Below are 15092 nucleotides of genomic sequence, written 5' to 3' on the forward strand. Positions count from 1 at the left end.
ACATATACTTCTCCATGCATGAGTAATTTTGAGGAGATCAATATGGAGGAGTCCAGAAGAATTTTAATGACAACACTGGATTCTAGACTAGGAGTTGATGTATCCATCAGCAAAATAGGTCAATTGAAGCCTAGAAGTTAGCAACATTTAAAAATCAGAATGTTCCGATTTGAAGTGGGATTGGAAATCATGCTGTTTATTAAAGGCTCCTGTTGATTCCACGTATTGGTTCCTTTACACAGGGCGTAATTTTATGAAAGAGCAGCCAACATGATTGTGTTTCATATGGGAACAACTGATTAGCATGGCAGATCTCTAAGGATCACCACACATACAATGATCCACTACATTAAAAATAATAATAATCGATAGCACATATGAATTCATTTAAGGCACTACATTAGGATGAGGACTCGAAGAATGTGTTAGTCTGAAGCTTCCCTAGTTTGTATTCAAATGAAAACACAGTGAAGGTTCATAGATTGATACAGAATTGATTGACAGAATAATAAGGGCAGCAGTAATTTGCAGGAGACATTTCTTTTAACAGATGCAAAATAAAGACCCAGTGAAGTTACTGGGCAAGACAAAGAAAGGGCACTACTGGCATAAAGTCAGGAAACAGTTCTTAAAGTAAAAGACAAAGCAAACCTACAATCATATTTCTAATGAAAAGCTAACATTTCAAAAGCTACACTGTGCATATTTGTACATTTTCCATTTGACTGTAATGGAAAACAGCCATCCATGCCAGAGTTTGAAGTGGCATGTAGTCTAAGTATCAGGGGGTAGCCACGTTAGTCTGTATCTACAAAAACAACAAGGAGTCGGGTGGCACCTTAAAGACTAACAGATTTATTTGGGCATAAGCTTTCGTGGGTAAGAAGTGAGGTTTTTACCCACGAAAGCTTATGCCCAAATAAATCTGTTAGTCTTTAAGGTGCAACTCGACTCCTTGTTGTTCATGTAGACTAAGTTTATGTATTATAGAAATTTCTGTACAGACTATAGATGGGCACAAAGAGGAGTTTATTTGTAATACCTGTTCTTGGAAGATATTAATACATTATTTATAATTTGATCAATGCACACAAACAGAACTGAACTGTTTAGAACAAATCTCTTAGCAGTTAAAACTTCTCATCAGCAGGTGGTATGTATCTACTGTGCCCAATGAAGCTTCACAGCCAGTAACTGTCTGCTCCTTTTATACCAACTGAAACAAAAATGAAAACAGAAGTCCTTTGTGACTATGAGGTATTAAGATTTGAAAGAAATATTCTTTTCTCCTCCAAATATCAAGATTCACTGTTTCTATCAGTGGGCTCTTTTGCCCCACTGAACATTAGTACACACCAGATTCATAGCCAGAGACAGGCTAATGGCTACTCTACTTGGAAGCCCTGCCCGAAACAATGTTTCTAGGATAGTAATATATTCTAATTGATAAGATTGTGCATTCCACTATATTAAAAAACCCTTAATCTTGTATCTGTTACATTTTGTAGACAATGGAATTGGTCAAATGAGGCCAAAATAATCTCTCCCTTCAAGGCCAGATTAATTACTGGTAGCAGCAGGATTTTAAACAGCACGAAGACTCCAAACAAGTATCTAAACAGAACTGCAGCCAGGAAAGTGGGTGGCACTATATGCAGTAGCTTTCTGCCAGTTTCTGCATCTACTGAAGTTTGTATATTTAAAAAAATTTATTGACAGATGACTATGTAGCCAATTCACAAGTCTCAGAGGCATGAGACTTTTCTGCACAAAATAAGGCTAATCTTGTCTGATAATCAGTTGCTGATTCAAGAGGTTTAATACCTTTAGAATTCTAAGCTTTGATACAGAGTTTTAACCATTAAATGAAGAACGTTACAACTTTAGTCCTTTTAACTGCTGAATGACAAACTGAACAGAGGATCTAGCCCTATCTATATGTTCTAACTGCCCTTCATATATCCAGTCAATGCAATTCTTTTTCCATAGCAAATGTTTTATAACACAAGGAAGGAAGCACCATCTTTTAATTAGGAATGAAGATTGGAGCATATAAGAAGGGAAAATTTAATACTAGGACTCCATAGACAAGATTAGTAGTTCAGAAGTTAGTCACAGTGAAGTAGCTGCTACTAAGAAAGTTAACTTGATAGAAAGGTAAAATAGCATAGAGTTTCACAAAGAGATCTTAGGGCATCCACAAGAGGGTTAAATTTTCCATTGCTCTCCTTGCTGGATTTCCTAAGGATTAAGGAATGCCACTACTCAATCTTTTCATATAGGACAGTGAGGAAATCAAAATTGATTACTTACCCAACATACTTGAGAAAGCAGAGGCATGTTTGACTATAACTATTTAGGTAGGAAATTTAATATCTAAGGAATTTTAGCAGGTCTGGCTTACGAATTTTTCCTCTTCAATTTACCTCATAGCTGGTGGTATTCTGACTTACACTTGGAGGCTTCTACTGATTGCCACCAGCTATACACTGAGTGGCTGTGATGAACTGGAGCTATATCTGTGCAACTTATGAATTATGACTGATATTGTTAAGTTGTAATATGAAAAACTGCTATTATGAGTGTCTATCTGTATATGGCTCCACCATTGCTGACAGGGATTTGTAGCATGTACACCCCAGACGAATACAAAGAAAAATATTTAAGATTAACAACAGTAATTAGACATGAGAAAGGTTATGCAAAAAAGCAGCTGCATCTTTAGAAAAACCAGTTTAGCTGACTCATCTGACGGGAGGGGAAAAAAGCAGTGTAAAGTTAGCAGGCGAACAAGAGAGGCCAGGTGACCAGGAGGGATTTAAAATGAAGAAACACTAGGGACTAGACAAGAAGAGGAATCATGGGGGAAGAGAGCAAGGTCACAGAAGTTGGGTGAGGAGCTCCAAAAGTGAGGGTCACCCAGCATGTAGCAGCCTCATGTAGTAGGGAACCCTGCTTGCTTTCCTGAGCCCAGACAACTCCAAGGACCCTGGACAAATCAAAGGACTTGGACCTCAGCCCAAAGAATGCCTGGATTGGTGAGGAAACTGAGGCAGGGACATGAGTTTAGTGTTTATTGCTTTGTATGATCTATACTCCCCTGTGCTTTACATGACTGAATATAAAAGAACAGAAAGGTGTTAAACTGTACAAAGTGTCTGTGTTGACTGCTTCAGAAAAGCTGCATGTCCCTGAGAGTGTTAAAATGTAAACTGGAAGCTTCACACCTTTGGAAGAGGGGTGTACTTAAGTAATTGGAGTATTTTGGGAGTCAGCACTGGATCTGGAGGCCTAAGACAGGTGGGCTGAAGACCCCCAATTCTGAAAAGGGATAGCAGACACTCAGTGCCAGGGAGGCCAAGTGAGGAACCAGTGCTGCAGCCTGCAGGGGCTTTGCAAGCTTAACACACTCCAGGGGATCCAGAGTGCACAAGCGTGACTTCCCCTCACAGTAGTCCTAGTGGGTGGCCAGGAGGGGACAGTTGCCAGGATCTGTGAGAATGGCCAAGTGAGATTCCCCAACATTAGAGGCTTCATTCAAAGTGACTGATTTTCAAAGATTCAGGGATGGGATAACGAGCTCAATCTGTTTTGCTGTTCACCATATTAAGAATGAGTTCATTTTGCTGGGAACTTTTATGCTAATGAAGGCTGATCTTGACTGCTTTGCTGAAGAGAGAACAAATTCTTTCGAGGGCTTCATGAAACCGGCCTCAAACTAGAATATTATGAAACTGGCATTTCCAAAAGACAGGTTAGACTGTACAATGGGAACAAGACTAACACATCAGTTTGATACTTAAGTCTTCTCTTTTGACAGAAACACTTTTTGTAATCTCAAATCAACTAGTATGTAGATGTTTCTGTGATTATTAGAGGACTTGTGAAAATGTTTGTTATCCCTTTATTGCAGGAGAAAGACAGTTGCTGCTATTTCCAAATGTCTAATGGATTAATTTGGAAATCCTCCAAGGAGGGGCAGATATGAATTCCCTTTTTTCTGAGGTCTACCACTAAAACCACACACACTTTGATGAATATTTGGCCAAGTATAGCAAGACCAAATATTAGAGCCTTATACCAATAGTGGTCTTGGTCGTATCAGAAGTGGAGCTATTTCCTGTGTGAGGTTCTTATTGGAATATATAGATATGCTTACCTCATGTAAATACAGTATAGGTGACTGTTCTGAGAAATGGATGCAAGGATATACCTTAGTGTTTCTAGTTTGTATTTCAATTTCCTTATAATATATTTTTGTTCAAGTTCTTTAGACATAAGACAGTCTGATCCCCCTAGATTGTACGGGCAGGAAAAAAAAAAGACAGTAAATTCCTTGATTGCAGGGCTGATTCTATTGCTCAGCTCTGCAGCACATATATAATTACTTCTCTGGCTTGAGTGTATTTGGTATTATATGGAGTGGGGGAAGGAATCGGTTGTGTAACATCCTCTGAAGGTCTAAGGTATAAACCTTGCTCATATTATGGAGGCCCCTCTTTATGGGAAATACAGAAGTTACTGTTTCATGAAAACAGCTCAGAATCTACCTTCTCTAATCTCAGCTTCACTCTTCTCTGGAATAGTTGTCTCCTCTGTCTATCAAAGAAGGCGAGTAGGCATTCATTCTGAACCTACACCTTCTGGCCTAGTTTAAAATCCCTTTTCTGTTTCCTAAATGAAGGAAACTTCCCAACTGACACCAACAGAAAAGAACAAGATTATGGCATGTAAAACGTTGATAGAAATCAAGAGGAGTACGAGTGAACTGAAGGACCAAATACCCAAAGACATAAAAGGAGAAAATCGATGAGAGTGGTATGCTGGTCTACCAGGGATTAAAGACAGCAATCAAGGGGGATAGGGGAAACGATGCAAAAAATCCATTTAGCTTCTCTGCAATGTTAATCACAAATGATACTGGGGAGATATCTATCCCCAGACCTATTCTTTTCATGTAACAAAAAGAAGGCACTGTCAGACTCAGATGTCAAAGGAGGAAATGTAAAGAAGCTGATAAAGAAAAAACAAGTACTAGGATCATCTGGTATTCATCCAAGGATTCTGAAGGAATTTAAGAACGAAGTGTCTGAGTTGCTAACAAACATATGCAATCTTTGATTAAAATCAGCTAATACACGAGACGCATGGAGGATAGAGAATATTGTGCCTATCTCTAAGTAAAGTGTGAGGGATAATTGGTAGGTATTACAGCCCTATTTCAGTACTAGGAAGTGTGTTTGAAACCATTATTTAAATAGAGTTATAAAACAACTAGATGAGTGGATCTCAATTTTTCTATACCATAACCCCATGCTGTAACTAAAATGTTTCAGAATCCTTTTCCATTCAGCCATAATGGAAGGGAGGGTGGCTGCAACCCCCTAGGTACATAATTTCAAATTCAGAAGCTCTCACCCAGATTAATATATTATAGGGACATATCAGCACAGTTTTTGTGAAAAAAAACTGTGCCCCTTTAATCTGCTCAACTCTTTATGCAGGTCAACGAGATAGACACAGGAAAACCAACTGATGTAAGTTATTTGGACCTTCCTTATCATTCTCTTTGTGAGGAAGGTTTCGAAACTATGGGCTTGTCTTCCCTGAAAGTTATCTTCAGTTAGTACACTTGAGCTACTGCATTTGAGCTAGCCTAGCTCGAGTGAGAACTACCAGTGGCAAAACAACACAGATTTGATTAGCAGCACAGAGTGACTGGATTATTTGCTGAGGGGCTGCTTGTAACAAACTGTTATATCCCCACTGCATTATTAGCCTGAGCAGCAGCACCACAGGAGTGTCAATCAACCCTCCTGATGGACCAGCTGATTTGAACTTAAAGCACCACCTTGAACGAAGGTTTTTTTGTGCATGAAGAGGAGTTGAGCTAGAGTTAATACTCCAGTTATAACTCAAGCTAACTGTGCTGCGAAGACCCACCTTAAGTAATCAACGGTGAAAGGTGAAGTTCAGAAACTGGCAAAGAGAAAACAAAATCTAAATGTTGAATTTTCAACACAGAAAAAGGTTATGGTGGATGCCCCATGTAACCATACTATGTACAATGTATTTATTAAGTGATCTGGAAAAGTGAATCGGTAAACTGTGAGGTGGCAAAATTTGCATCTGACAAAATTATTTAGGAAGGTTAGGACCACAGAAGATGGAGGAACTCCAAAGGTACCTAACAGAGGGTTAAATAGAAAGCATGATAGCAGACTAAATCCAATGTTGATAAATGCAAGGTAATACATAAATAGTTCAAACTGGTCCCTCCAATATACATATTGGATTCTGAATTAACTGTAACCACTCAAATAAAAAGTATGTTCACTATTATGAATATATCAATGAAAATCTCTAATCAATTTACACTGGTGATTGAAAAACAGAACATTGGGAAGTATAAAGAATGGGATAAAAAATACTGAAAATATGCCATTTTATAAAAAATGGCACATTCTCACCTGGATACTGTATTCAATTCTGGTCACCCCATCTCAAAAAAGGGTTTGTCAATGGCCAATTAATACTATTAAAAGCATGAAAAAACTTGGAGACTAGAAAGATTACAACTGCTTAATTCAGAGAAGGAAAGAATAAGAGGGGATATGGCTACAGTATATAAAATCATGAATGGTGTGGAGGGTAAATTGGGTGCTCGTTTACTCACTCATAATATAAAAACAAGGGTCATTCAATGAAACTCAATTTTTAAAAAATAAAATGGTTAATTCACATGTGGAACTCATTGCTTCATCATGGCCAGGAGTATATTGGATTCAAAAGAGGATTACACATTTGTGTAGACCATGAGATAATCCAGTTTCACTAAATAGCATAAAACACAAAATGTATAAAGGATATAAACCCCTGAGTTTCAGGCCATAAAGCATCCACTAACTAATTTAATAGAAGTTAGGAAGAAACTTCCCTTATAAATTCCCCTCTCCACCGCACTTCTCTTTGAAGCTTTTGGTACTGGTCATCGTCAGAAACAGAATACCTGAGTAATTGAACCAGTGGTCTAAGTTGTATGACAATTCCTAAAAGATTTCTTTTCGTCGTTTTTGTACTCAATCACTTCTTTTGCACTGATTCACCAGTTTTCCCATCAGTATACTCTGATGTAACCATGAAGTGCTTGGTCTGGTTATCAGCCTTCAACAAATATCTCCACAAACACTTCCCTGGATACTATGTGGGACGTGTGCAAAACAAGAAGTCTGATACAATGTTGCCGCTAAGGAGATCATATAGAGAACAGATTTTAAATATTTGGGGTTTTTTTTTTAGAACATCTTGAAATACAGAATCACTAGAAGTCATGATGCTTCATGCAAACTAGGTGGAAACTGCTGATACTTGTGAACCTGCTAACGATGCTTCATAGTTGGGACACAAGGCCAGTTCTACTCAGTCTGTCAGTTCTTTGAGGAGGATTATATCACCTTTACATAGAGATGCCATTGCTACCTACCTTTTGGAGGATGACATAATGTAGATAGCTTTGGAGCCTTAGGAGCATATACAATTTCTGGGTTTGCTTATCTGGTCTTTTGGGTTTACTGAGGCATTCTATTAATACATCATTACATTTTACAGAGAGTGGGCTAGTACATATAATTTTGTATGATTTTGTTGCTGTCTACTCTCTTGAAAATCCACCAACTCAAGTTCTACAGGCTCTCTAGGGAAACATCTTTTAAAAGAACTGTTAAAAGCACCTGGAAGTAAGTGTTCTCCTGGGTTCCCACTTCAGATTTCTCAGCTTCAAAGGTAACTCACACTGAACTCAATTGAATACAAAAGTTTTTACACAAAATAGAAAGTGTTAAAATTGAGGATTCCCTCCCCCCAATTAAACCCCTTTTACCTTTTCATCTCCTTGTTCAGGAACATGCCAAAACCAACATTCCACTCTCTCACAGCCACGCAATGTATTGAAATAAAATCTGCAATATTTACGGGGCAACTCAATCATCCCAAGGTTCTGCTGGATCAGATGGGAAACCTAAACATCAGATAAATGGAGGGTTACTTGCCTATAACTGGAGGTTCTTCAAGATCTATAGGGTCCCTGTCTGCACCAGGCACCTGAGTCCAGATATTTTTCGTAAGCACTGTCCGTTGGTCAGCACAATTGCAGTTGTTCTCCTCATGCTATGACCTGAGGTACTAGGGCAGTGCAGACCAGAACCGCTCCAGTTCCTTCTCCTTCCACAAATCTACCTACGATCTGCAGCAGAAGGGACAGAGGATGGGTAGTGGAATACAGATAGGAACCACACATCTTAAAGAGACACCTGTTACAGATAAGTAACCTCCATTTCTTCTTCAAGTGCTGTTCCAATCTGTATTCCACATGTGGGAGATTAGCAAGCAGTAGTCAAACAGGAGGTAGGTGCAAGAATGCAGAAGTGATGGCTGTCTAATATTGTTGTCCCTATAGCTGTGTCTGTAGCAGAAGACTGGAACAAAGTGTGATGTTAAGGAGCTCCAGGAAGCTGCCCTACATATCTCTAGTAGAGGTACGTCTTGCATAGATGCAGCAATGGTCGCTTGGGCCCTGGTGGACTAGACCCTCATCCTCTCCAGGGGAGGGATGTGAGCCAGTGGGCAACAAGGGCAATGAGATCCATTTAGAAAATCTCTGCGCAGATATAGCTAGACCTCTTGATCTCTCTGCTATGGTAACAAAAAGTCTATGTCTTTCTAATTGCTTTTGTTGTTTATAGATAGAAGACCTGTGCTCTTGGGATGTCTAGAGAATGAATCATTCTTTCCTCATCAGAAGCATGCAGTTTCACAAAAAATATCGATAAGTGGATGGTATGACTCGTGATATTCTGAAATTACTTTAGAGATGAATTTTGGGTGTGGACGAAGAGAGACCTTTTCTTTGTGGAAGATAGTATATAGTGGGTCTGCTATGAGTGCTCCCACCTTGTTGACCCTTCTGGCTGATGTGATGGCAACTAGGAAGGCAACTTTCATCAAGAGATGGGATATAGAACATGAAGCTAAAGGTTCAAATAACGAGACTGAGGTCCCACTGAGGTGTTGGCTTCATCAATGATGGGAAGGATCCAATAAGTCCCTTTAGGAATCTAGTCATCGTGGGATGAGTGAAGATGTTCACCACCCCTCCCATCACCTCTGGCCCCCGCTGCCTCCCCTAGTGCCCCACTGCCCCTGGCTCCTGCTGCTCCATATCCACCTCCCCATCCAGGGCTCAATATGTCCCCTGGATTGCCAGGGAAGAGTAAGTCTGCTATGAAAAGTGATATTTGTGTGTTTGTTAATATCACTTTTCACAGCAGACTTAGTAGCTAGAAAGTCTTAAAAAAAAAAAAAAAGCAACCAAAAAAAGCAAAAACAAACAATAAAAAAAGACAAGAACGTGCAAAGCATCTTATTTGTGTTTCTATTCTGTTTAGGTTCAGTAAAGAATAGAGACAACTGTATGTTATTTTTATTATTGATTCTGCAAAAACACACCACACACCCTACATAAATAAACTACAATGATTTGGGATGTGCATATTTATTTGTTTTTCCTAAAGTTGATTAAGTATTTTAGGAAAAATTGTCAAAGCTAGTGGCCATACTCTGAGGCCACCAAAAAAATTTGTTGCGAGAACCCCTGTGCCAAATGAACCCAGAGAGAAGTAATAGAGAGATCCAATGTATTAACAGTAAATAGATAGTCTAAAATAGCAGGGATCCCAGAAGAATCTGGAGATAACTGGTATTGCTGTGCCCAACAGGAGAAATACTTCAACTTTTCTAAATAGAATCTTTCCTTCTTTGGTTGAAGATGGATTGAAATGCCCTGGAACTTAAACACTCTACATCTGATCCCCATACAAATACCAGGCCTTGAATTGCAGTGGTTCTGGGTTGGGGTGCCTGAAGGTGCCACTGTGTTGCATTAGCAGGTATGGAAATGGTTGGATTTTGATGAGCGGACAGACAATGTCTCAGTGGGTCTGTGAACTAGAATGGTCTCAGCCAACTGGACAAAATAAGGATGACTTGAACCCTTTAATGACACATTTTTTGTAGGACATGTGGTATTAATGGGATGGGAGGGAAGGTATACCTGAGGTGGTCCTTCCATTATAGTGGAAGGGTATCTCCCTTTGAGCCCCTACCTAGAGCTGCTCTCGAGCAGTACAGAGAAAGGGTTTTTTTTTGCTGCTTGTGAGGTGAAAAGGTCCCAAGATGGTATTCTCCTCTAGGTAAAGACCTTATTCAGAACCGAATCATGAATTTCCCATTCATGGTCCACAGAAAATCATCCGCTGAGACTATCTGCTGGGAAGTTCTGCAAACCCGGCAAATATGCTGCCGAGAGGGTTACGTGAAGTCTGATACACCAATTCCAGAGAATGACTGTCTCTACACACAGAGGAAGGGATCTTGTTTCCCCTTGTTTATTTATATAAAAAGACAGTCATATTGTCTATCTGGATGTGCTGGGACCAGATAAGTGGACGAAAGCACTGAAGGCTCGATAGACAGCTCTTAGTTTCAGTAAATTGTTCAGCATCCTGGATTCCCAAGGGATCTAGATGCCTTGTACAGTATGATTGTTCATATGAGCTCTCCAACCTAAGAGGGAAGCATCAGTAATGACGATAACCTAAGATGTAGGTGTGAGGAAAGGAATTCCCAACTTGAACTTTCTCTGGCTTTGTCCACCAGATGTGAGAGGCCAGAACCTGGATGAAATTGTTATTTTGGCACTAATGTTGACTTTTTCTGGTGAGTAGACAGACTAAAGCCAGGTCTGCAGGCAACAGAGATGGAGCCTGGCAAATGGTATCATGTGAGTGCATGAGGCAGAGGAGGAAAAGGCAAGTTCTAATTGAAGTCTGAGGGTGACCTGTTTCATGACATCACCGCTGGCATGGAATCTCTTGATAGGCAGTTGCTGTAGTCAAGTCCCAGGTTGCTCCTATGAAGGCTATGGACTTGGTGGGGGGTTCAAAGTGGACTTTTCATGGTTGACACAAAGTCCCGGGGAAGGTAGAAGAGCAAGAGTCAGGTTGCCAACTGGACATCCTTGTATGATCTGCCTGTAAGTAGTCAGTCATCAAGCTATGGGAAGTCGATAAAACCCATTTCTTCTCACCCATGCTGCCACCAGTGAAAAGACTTTTATAAAGATCCTGGATGTCATAGTTAGCCGGAATGGAAGGACTCATCTGGTACTGGTCTTAACCAAGGAGGAACATGAGGGACCTTCTGTGTGATGCGTGAATGTTTATGTGATAGTATGCCTCTTATGTCAAGAACCATGAACACTTGCTTTCTCCCAAAGAGGGAATTATTGATGCCATTGTGACCATGTGGAATTTTAATTTTCAGATGAATACATTTAGCCAGTATAGGTCAAGAATCAATCTCCATCTTCCGTTCTTTTTGGGGACTAAGAAGTATGGGGAGTAGAATCCTTTCCTTTGATGTTGAGGTGCAACTCTTTCCATGGCTCCCTGCTGGAGATGGGAGTCCACTTCTTGACACAGATTTTCTTTGTGAGAGTGATCCCAAAAAAGCAACTGGGAAAGAGGCTTGTGGGTTGGGGTGGCCAGAAACTCAGATAGCTGCAATGGAATAATTTTCAGTTTCCATTTGTCTATTGTCAAAGCCCTTCAGTTTTGAGAAAATTGGGTAAATTGTTCTTTACAAAACTGAGGGGCAGTGTGATGTGGCATTAATAAAGGGTCTGGAGAATCCCATCAAAAATTATTTGGATGTGGGTTAGAGTGAGGGGTAGCAGTGGATGTCACAGAAGTTGTGTATTTGGGCCTTTGTACAATCTGTCATTTGTGTGATGGTTCCAAGGAGCATTGATGGTAAAATGGTTGTAGAGGTGGTCTTGCTCTGTGCCTGTACTTGAGATGCTTCCTCTTAGGGGCAGGGGCACAGATACCCAGAGAACAAAGCACTATATTTGAATCCTTGAGAAAGTGGAGAGATTAATCCATCTTTTCATTTAACAAGTTAACTGCCTCAAAGGGCAGATCCTGAATGGTACTTTTCACCTCTCTAGGGAAACCTGAGGATTGTAACCAGGAATCTCTCCTCATGACAATGGTTGTATCCATCCCTCTAGACACAGTGTCTGCAGTATCTACTGTGGCATGGAGAGAGGTTTTGGCCACTAATTTGCCTTCATTAATTAAGGACTGAAACTGAGCTCTATCTTCCTGAGGGAGCTTGTCCTTTAAATCCAACAACTTTGCATTATTAGTGAAATCATATTTAGCTTATAGGAATCTGATAATTAGAAATTCTAAATTGGAGAGAGAGGCAGAGGAGAAGACCTTTCTCCCTGGGAGTCATTGGGTACCTCCATCCAAGGGTGTAGTTTTGGGTTGTTGTACTGCGGATCTTTTGGTAACTGCTTGTACCACCAGATAATTCAGCAGTCGGTGAGAAACTAGAAACTATGCCCCCTCAGATGGAATGAAGTAGCACTTCTCAGCCCTCTTTGGGGGAGGGAGTGCAAGAAGTAGGAGCATGCCACATTGTTCTAGCTGGATCCATAGTGTCCTCAATCTGGAGGTCTACTCGACTGGGACCCAAAAGTTGCAAGATGTCAAGCAATCTATGTTGGAGCTCCTGAACCTCTTCAAGCTGTATCTGGAACTCAGCTGCCACCCTTTATAGGAGCACCTGACTGTAGTCATCAGATGAAGATGGGGTATTCTCCTCCTCTATGGATGATGATGAAATTGCTCCCAGAACTGTTGGATCTAGTTCAAATTCATCTTCTGCATACATCACTGGGGCCAATTAGTGTTAGCCAGGAGATGGTAAGTAAGGCAAATGTATTGATCCTAGGTGCCTACAGTAGAGATCCTAAGGACCCCAGTAATGTCAGTACAAGGAATCAACCAGCTGAGAACTACCATCTGACTCTGGATACCAAATGTCTCTTGGAAAGTCATATATGGTCACAGAACAGAACCCAGATCTCTTATGGCTTCTGTCCAGCCCTCTTTCTGTATGATAGAGTAGGGGCTCTTCTGAAATCTCCGACTCATCGGATGAAAAAGCTGGATCCCAAACTTCCGCTGGAACCAACGGTACCAATGATTGAGTACTCAGGCTCACGGGTGGAAGAGGACAGTGGCTCTGTCTCTCCGGGATAGCTTCTTCCTCCAGAATAACTGTCTCCGAATAAAGACAGACCTGAGAGGAGGGAGGAGTGAGAACAGGGGAGAACAAAAATGTCCTCTGGGGAGATGTAGGTCTCAGAGTGCTCTGGGGCACAGGATGAGTCAGTTAGTGGAGCCATTAGATCCGGTGCTTCCCTGGTCACAGTAGAGGTCAGATTCCTCCCTGGTGGTTATGATATTGGCACAGAATCTGATCTGGATGTCCACGGGAGAAGTGGCGGATGTTTGTCTTTCAATTTGCACGTTGAAACTGGTATAGAAACCAATGAATCTATGCTCCTTTGCATCACTTTCCCCTCTGAAGAGGTTTACTCAGGCCTCAATCTTTAGGACCCGGGCACGAGAACTCTCCCAACTTTGAAGGAATAAGGGAGGAATCTCTTTTCTCTGGGGCAGATTTGGAAGAAGGCAGATTAAGAAGAGACAATCTCATGAGAAGCCTTCTCCTTATCCTTGGAAGTTTTAACCTGAGCTTGTGCTCAAAGGGGCGCTGCCTGTTGATTGAGGTTGCTATACGGGGGCAGAGGGGTGTCTCCATCAAACGCTTTTTTAAGTCTTAGCTCTTGACCATCACAAGTTCTGGGAGGGAAGGAATGGCAAATGCTGCATTTATGTGAGGCTCACATTTCAGCTATGCAGTAAGGGCAATGTTCATCACTCACTGAAAAGGAAACAATTCCTGAACCCTAGTTATAATCCTAGCCTCCCAGGAAGAATTTCCCTAGGATGGGGGAAAAAACTACACTAGTACTTAAGACCAAAGAGTAAATGAACAAAATAATGAAACCATTTACAGTACATTTACAGATTGAAGCAGTCAAAGGAAGCTGTGGACAGAAGCAGATTCTGACTCAGGCCACATGGTGGTACGAAGGAAATGGAGAGATGCTGGTCCGCACTGCCGCTTATACTCTCAGTTCAGAGTACAAGGAGAACTGCGCATATGTGAACCAATGGACCCTGCTTACTAAAGATCTTCTGTCTCAGGTGCATGGCACACATGCGTACCCACATGTGTAAAACACCTAGGGACCATCACTCAAAGTAGTATAATAATTTCTCCTTTCCATCTTTCATTAGAAAAGAAGTGTATTTACATTTTAGAAGAAGTTAGACACTAACTATATTTTAAAGTGTAACAGACAAACTGATGAAAATATTAAAAAACCCTAACACTGTGCTAGGCACTGTACACGCACTCACTGTAAGAGTCACCACCCCAAAAAGCTTATAATCTAAATAAGTAAAACAGACTACGAGTGGGAGAAGTTATGGGCCCAGAGACTTGTCCAAGGTCACACAGCAGGTTAGTGAATGAACTGCGATAATATCCCAGGTCCCCTTATTCTCAGTCCAATGACCAATCTAACAGACGTTGCAGCTTCTGCTAAACCTTAAAAAATATAAGCTACTATCCCTCCCAACTGGCAAAAAACATTGTTTTTCTAGTGCAGCAGAAGCCAACACGGCTGCATTTTGAACATCTGTTTGCTCATCACTGATCATGCCCTTTATTCACTAAATTTATTCACTAAATGATACCATTTTTAAGGTGGTTGAAGTTTTGGCTGATATCTAAGTATTTTTATGCAAAACTGTCTAAATATCCATAATGAACAAAATTAACCCAATATTACAAGAGTTTGTTAAGTGTTTAGCAACTTACCACCACATTTTTGTCCATTTTCCATGGTTCTAAACAGTCAGAATTTGGCAACGGCAAAAGAGAGCTTTTTCCTGAGTATCTGAAATCTAAGATTCAGGACAAGAATATTTAATTCAGGACAAGAAAAATGGTTTTCTTTAAATTTATCAAATCCTTATAACAGCTCATTACTATTTTCCTTTAATGGCATTTCAGGTTATTTCCTATATATGTAAGACAGGCCTACTTTC

At 40.5% G+C, this 15092-nt stretch overlaps 1 protein-coding gene across 1 annotated transcript in view; it reads right to left on the reverse strand.

Annotated features, from left to right (window-relative positions):
• The window catches only part of TOPAZ1 (testis and ovary specific PAZ domain containing 1), a 92846-nt gene that overhangs the window by 52762 nt on the left and 24992 nt on the right, over nt 1–15092 (reverse strand). Inside the window, exons 7-8 of the mRNA XM_034759484.1 lie at nt 14863–14948; nt 7880–8017 (exon numbers count right to left, since the gene is read on the reverse strand). Of these exons, the coding sequence (XP_034615375.1) occupies nt 7880–8017; nt 14863–14948 (224 nt within the window). The remainder of the gene's footprint in view (nt 1–7879; nt 8018–14862; nt 14949–15092) is intronic.

This window comes from Trachemys scripta, chromosome 2, assembly GCF_013100865.1.
Source record: "Trachemys scripta elegans isolate TJP31775 chromosome 2, CAS_Tse_1.0, whole genome shotgun sequence".
In the NCBI taxonomy this organism is placed as follows: domain Eukaryota; kingdom Metazoa; phylum Chordata; order Testudines; family Emydidae; genus Trachemys; species Trachemys scripta.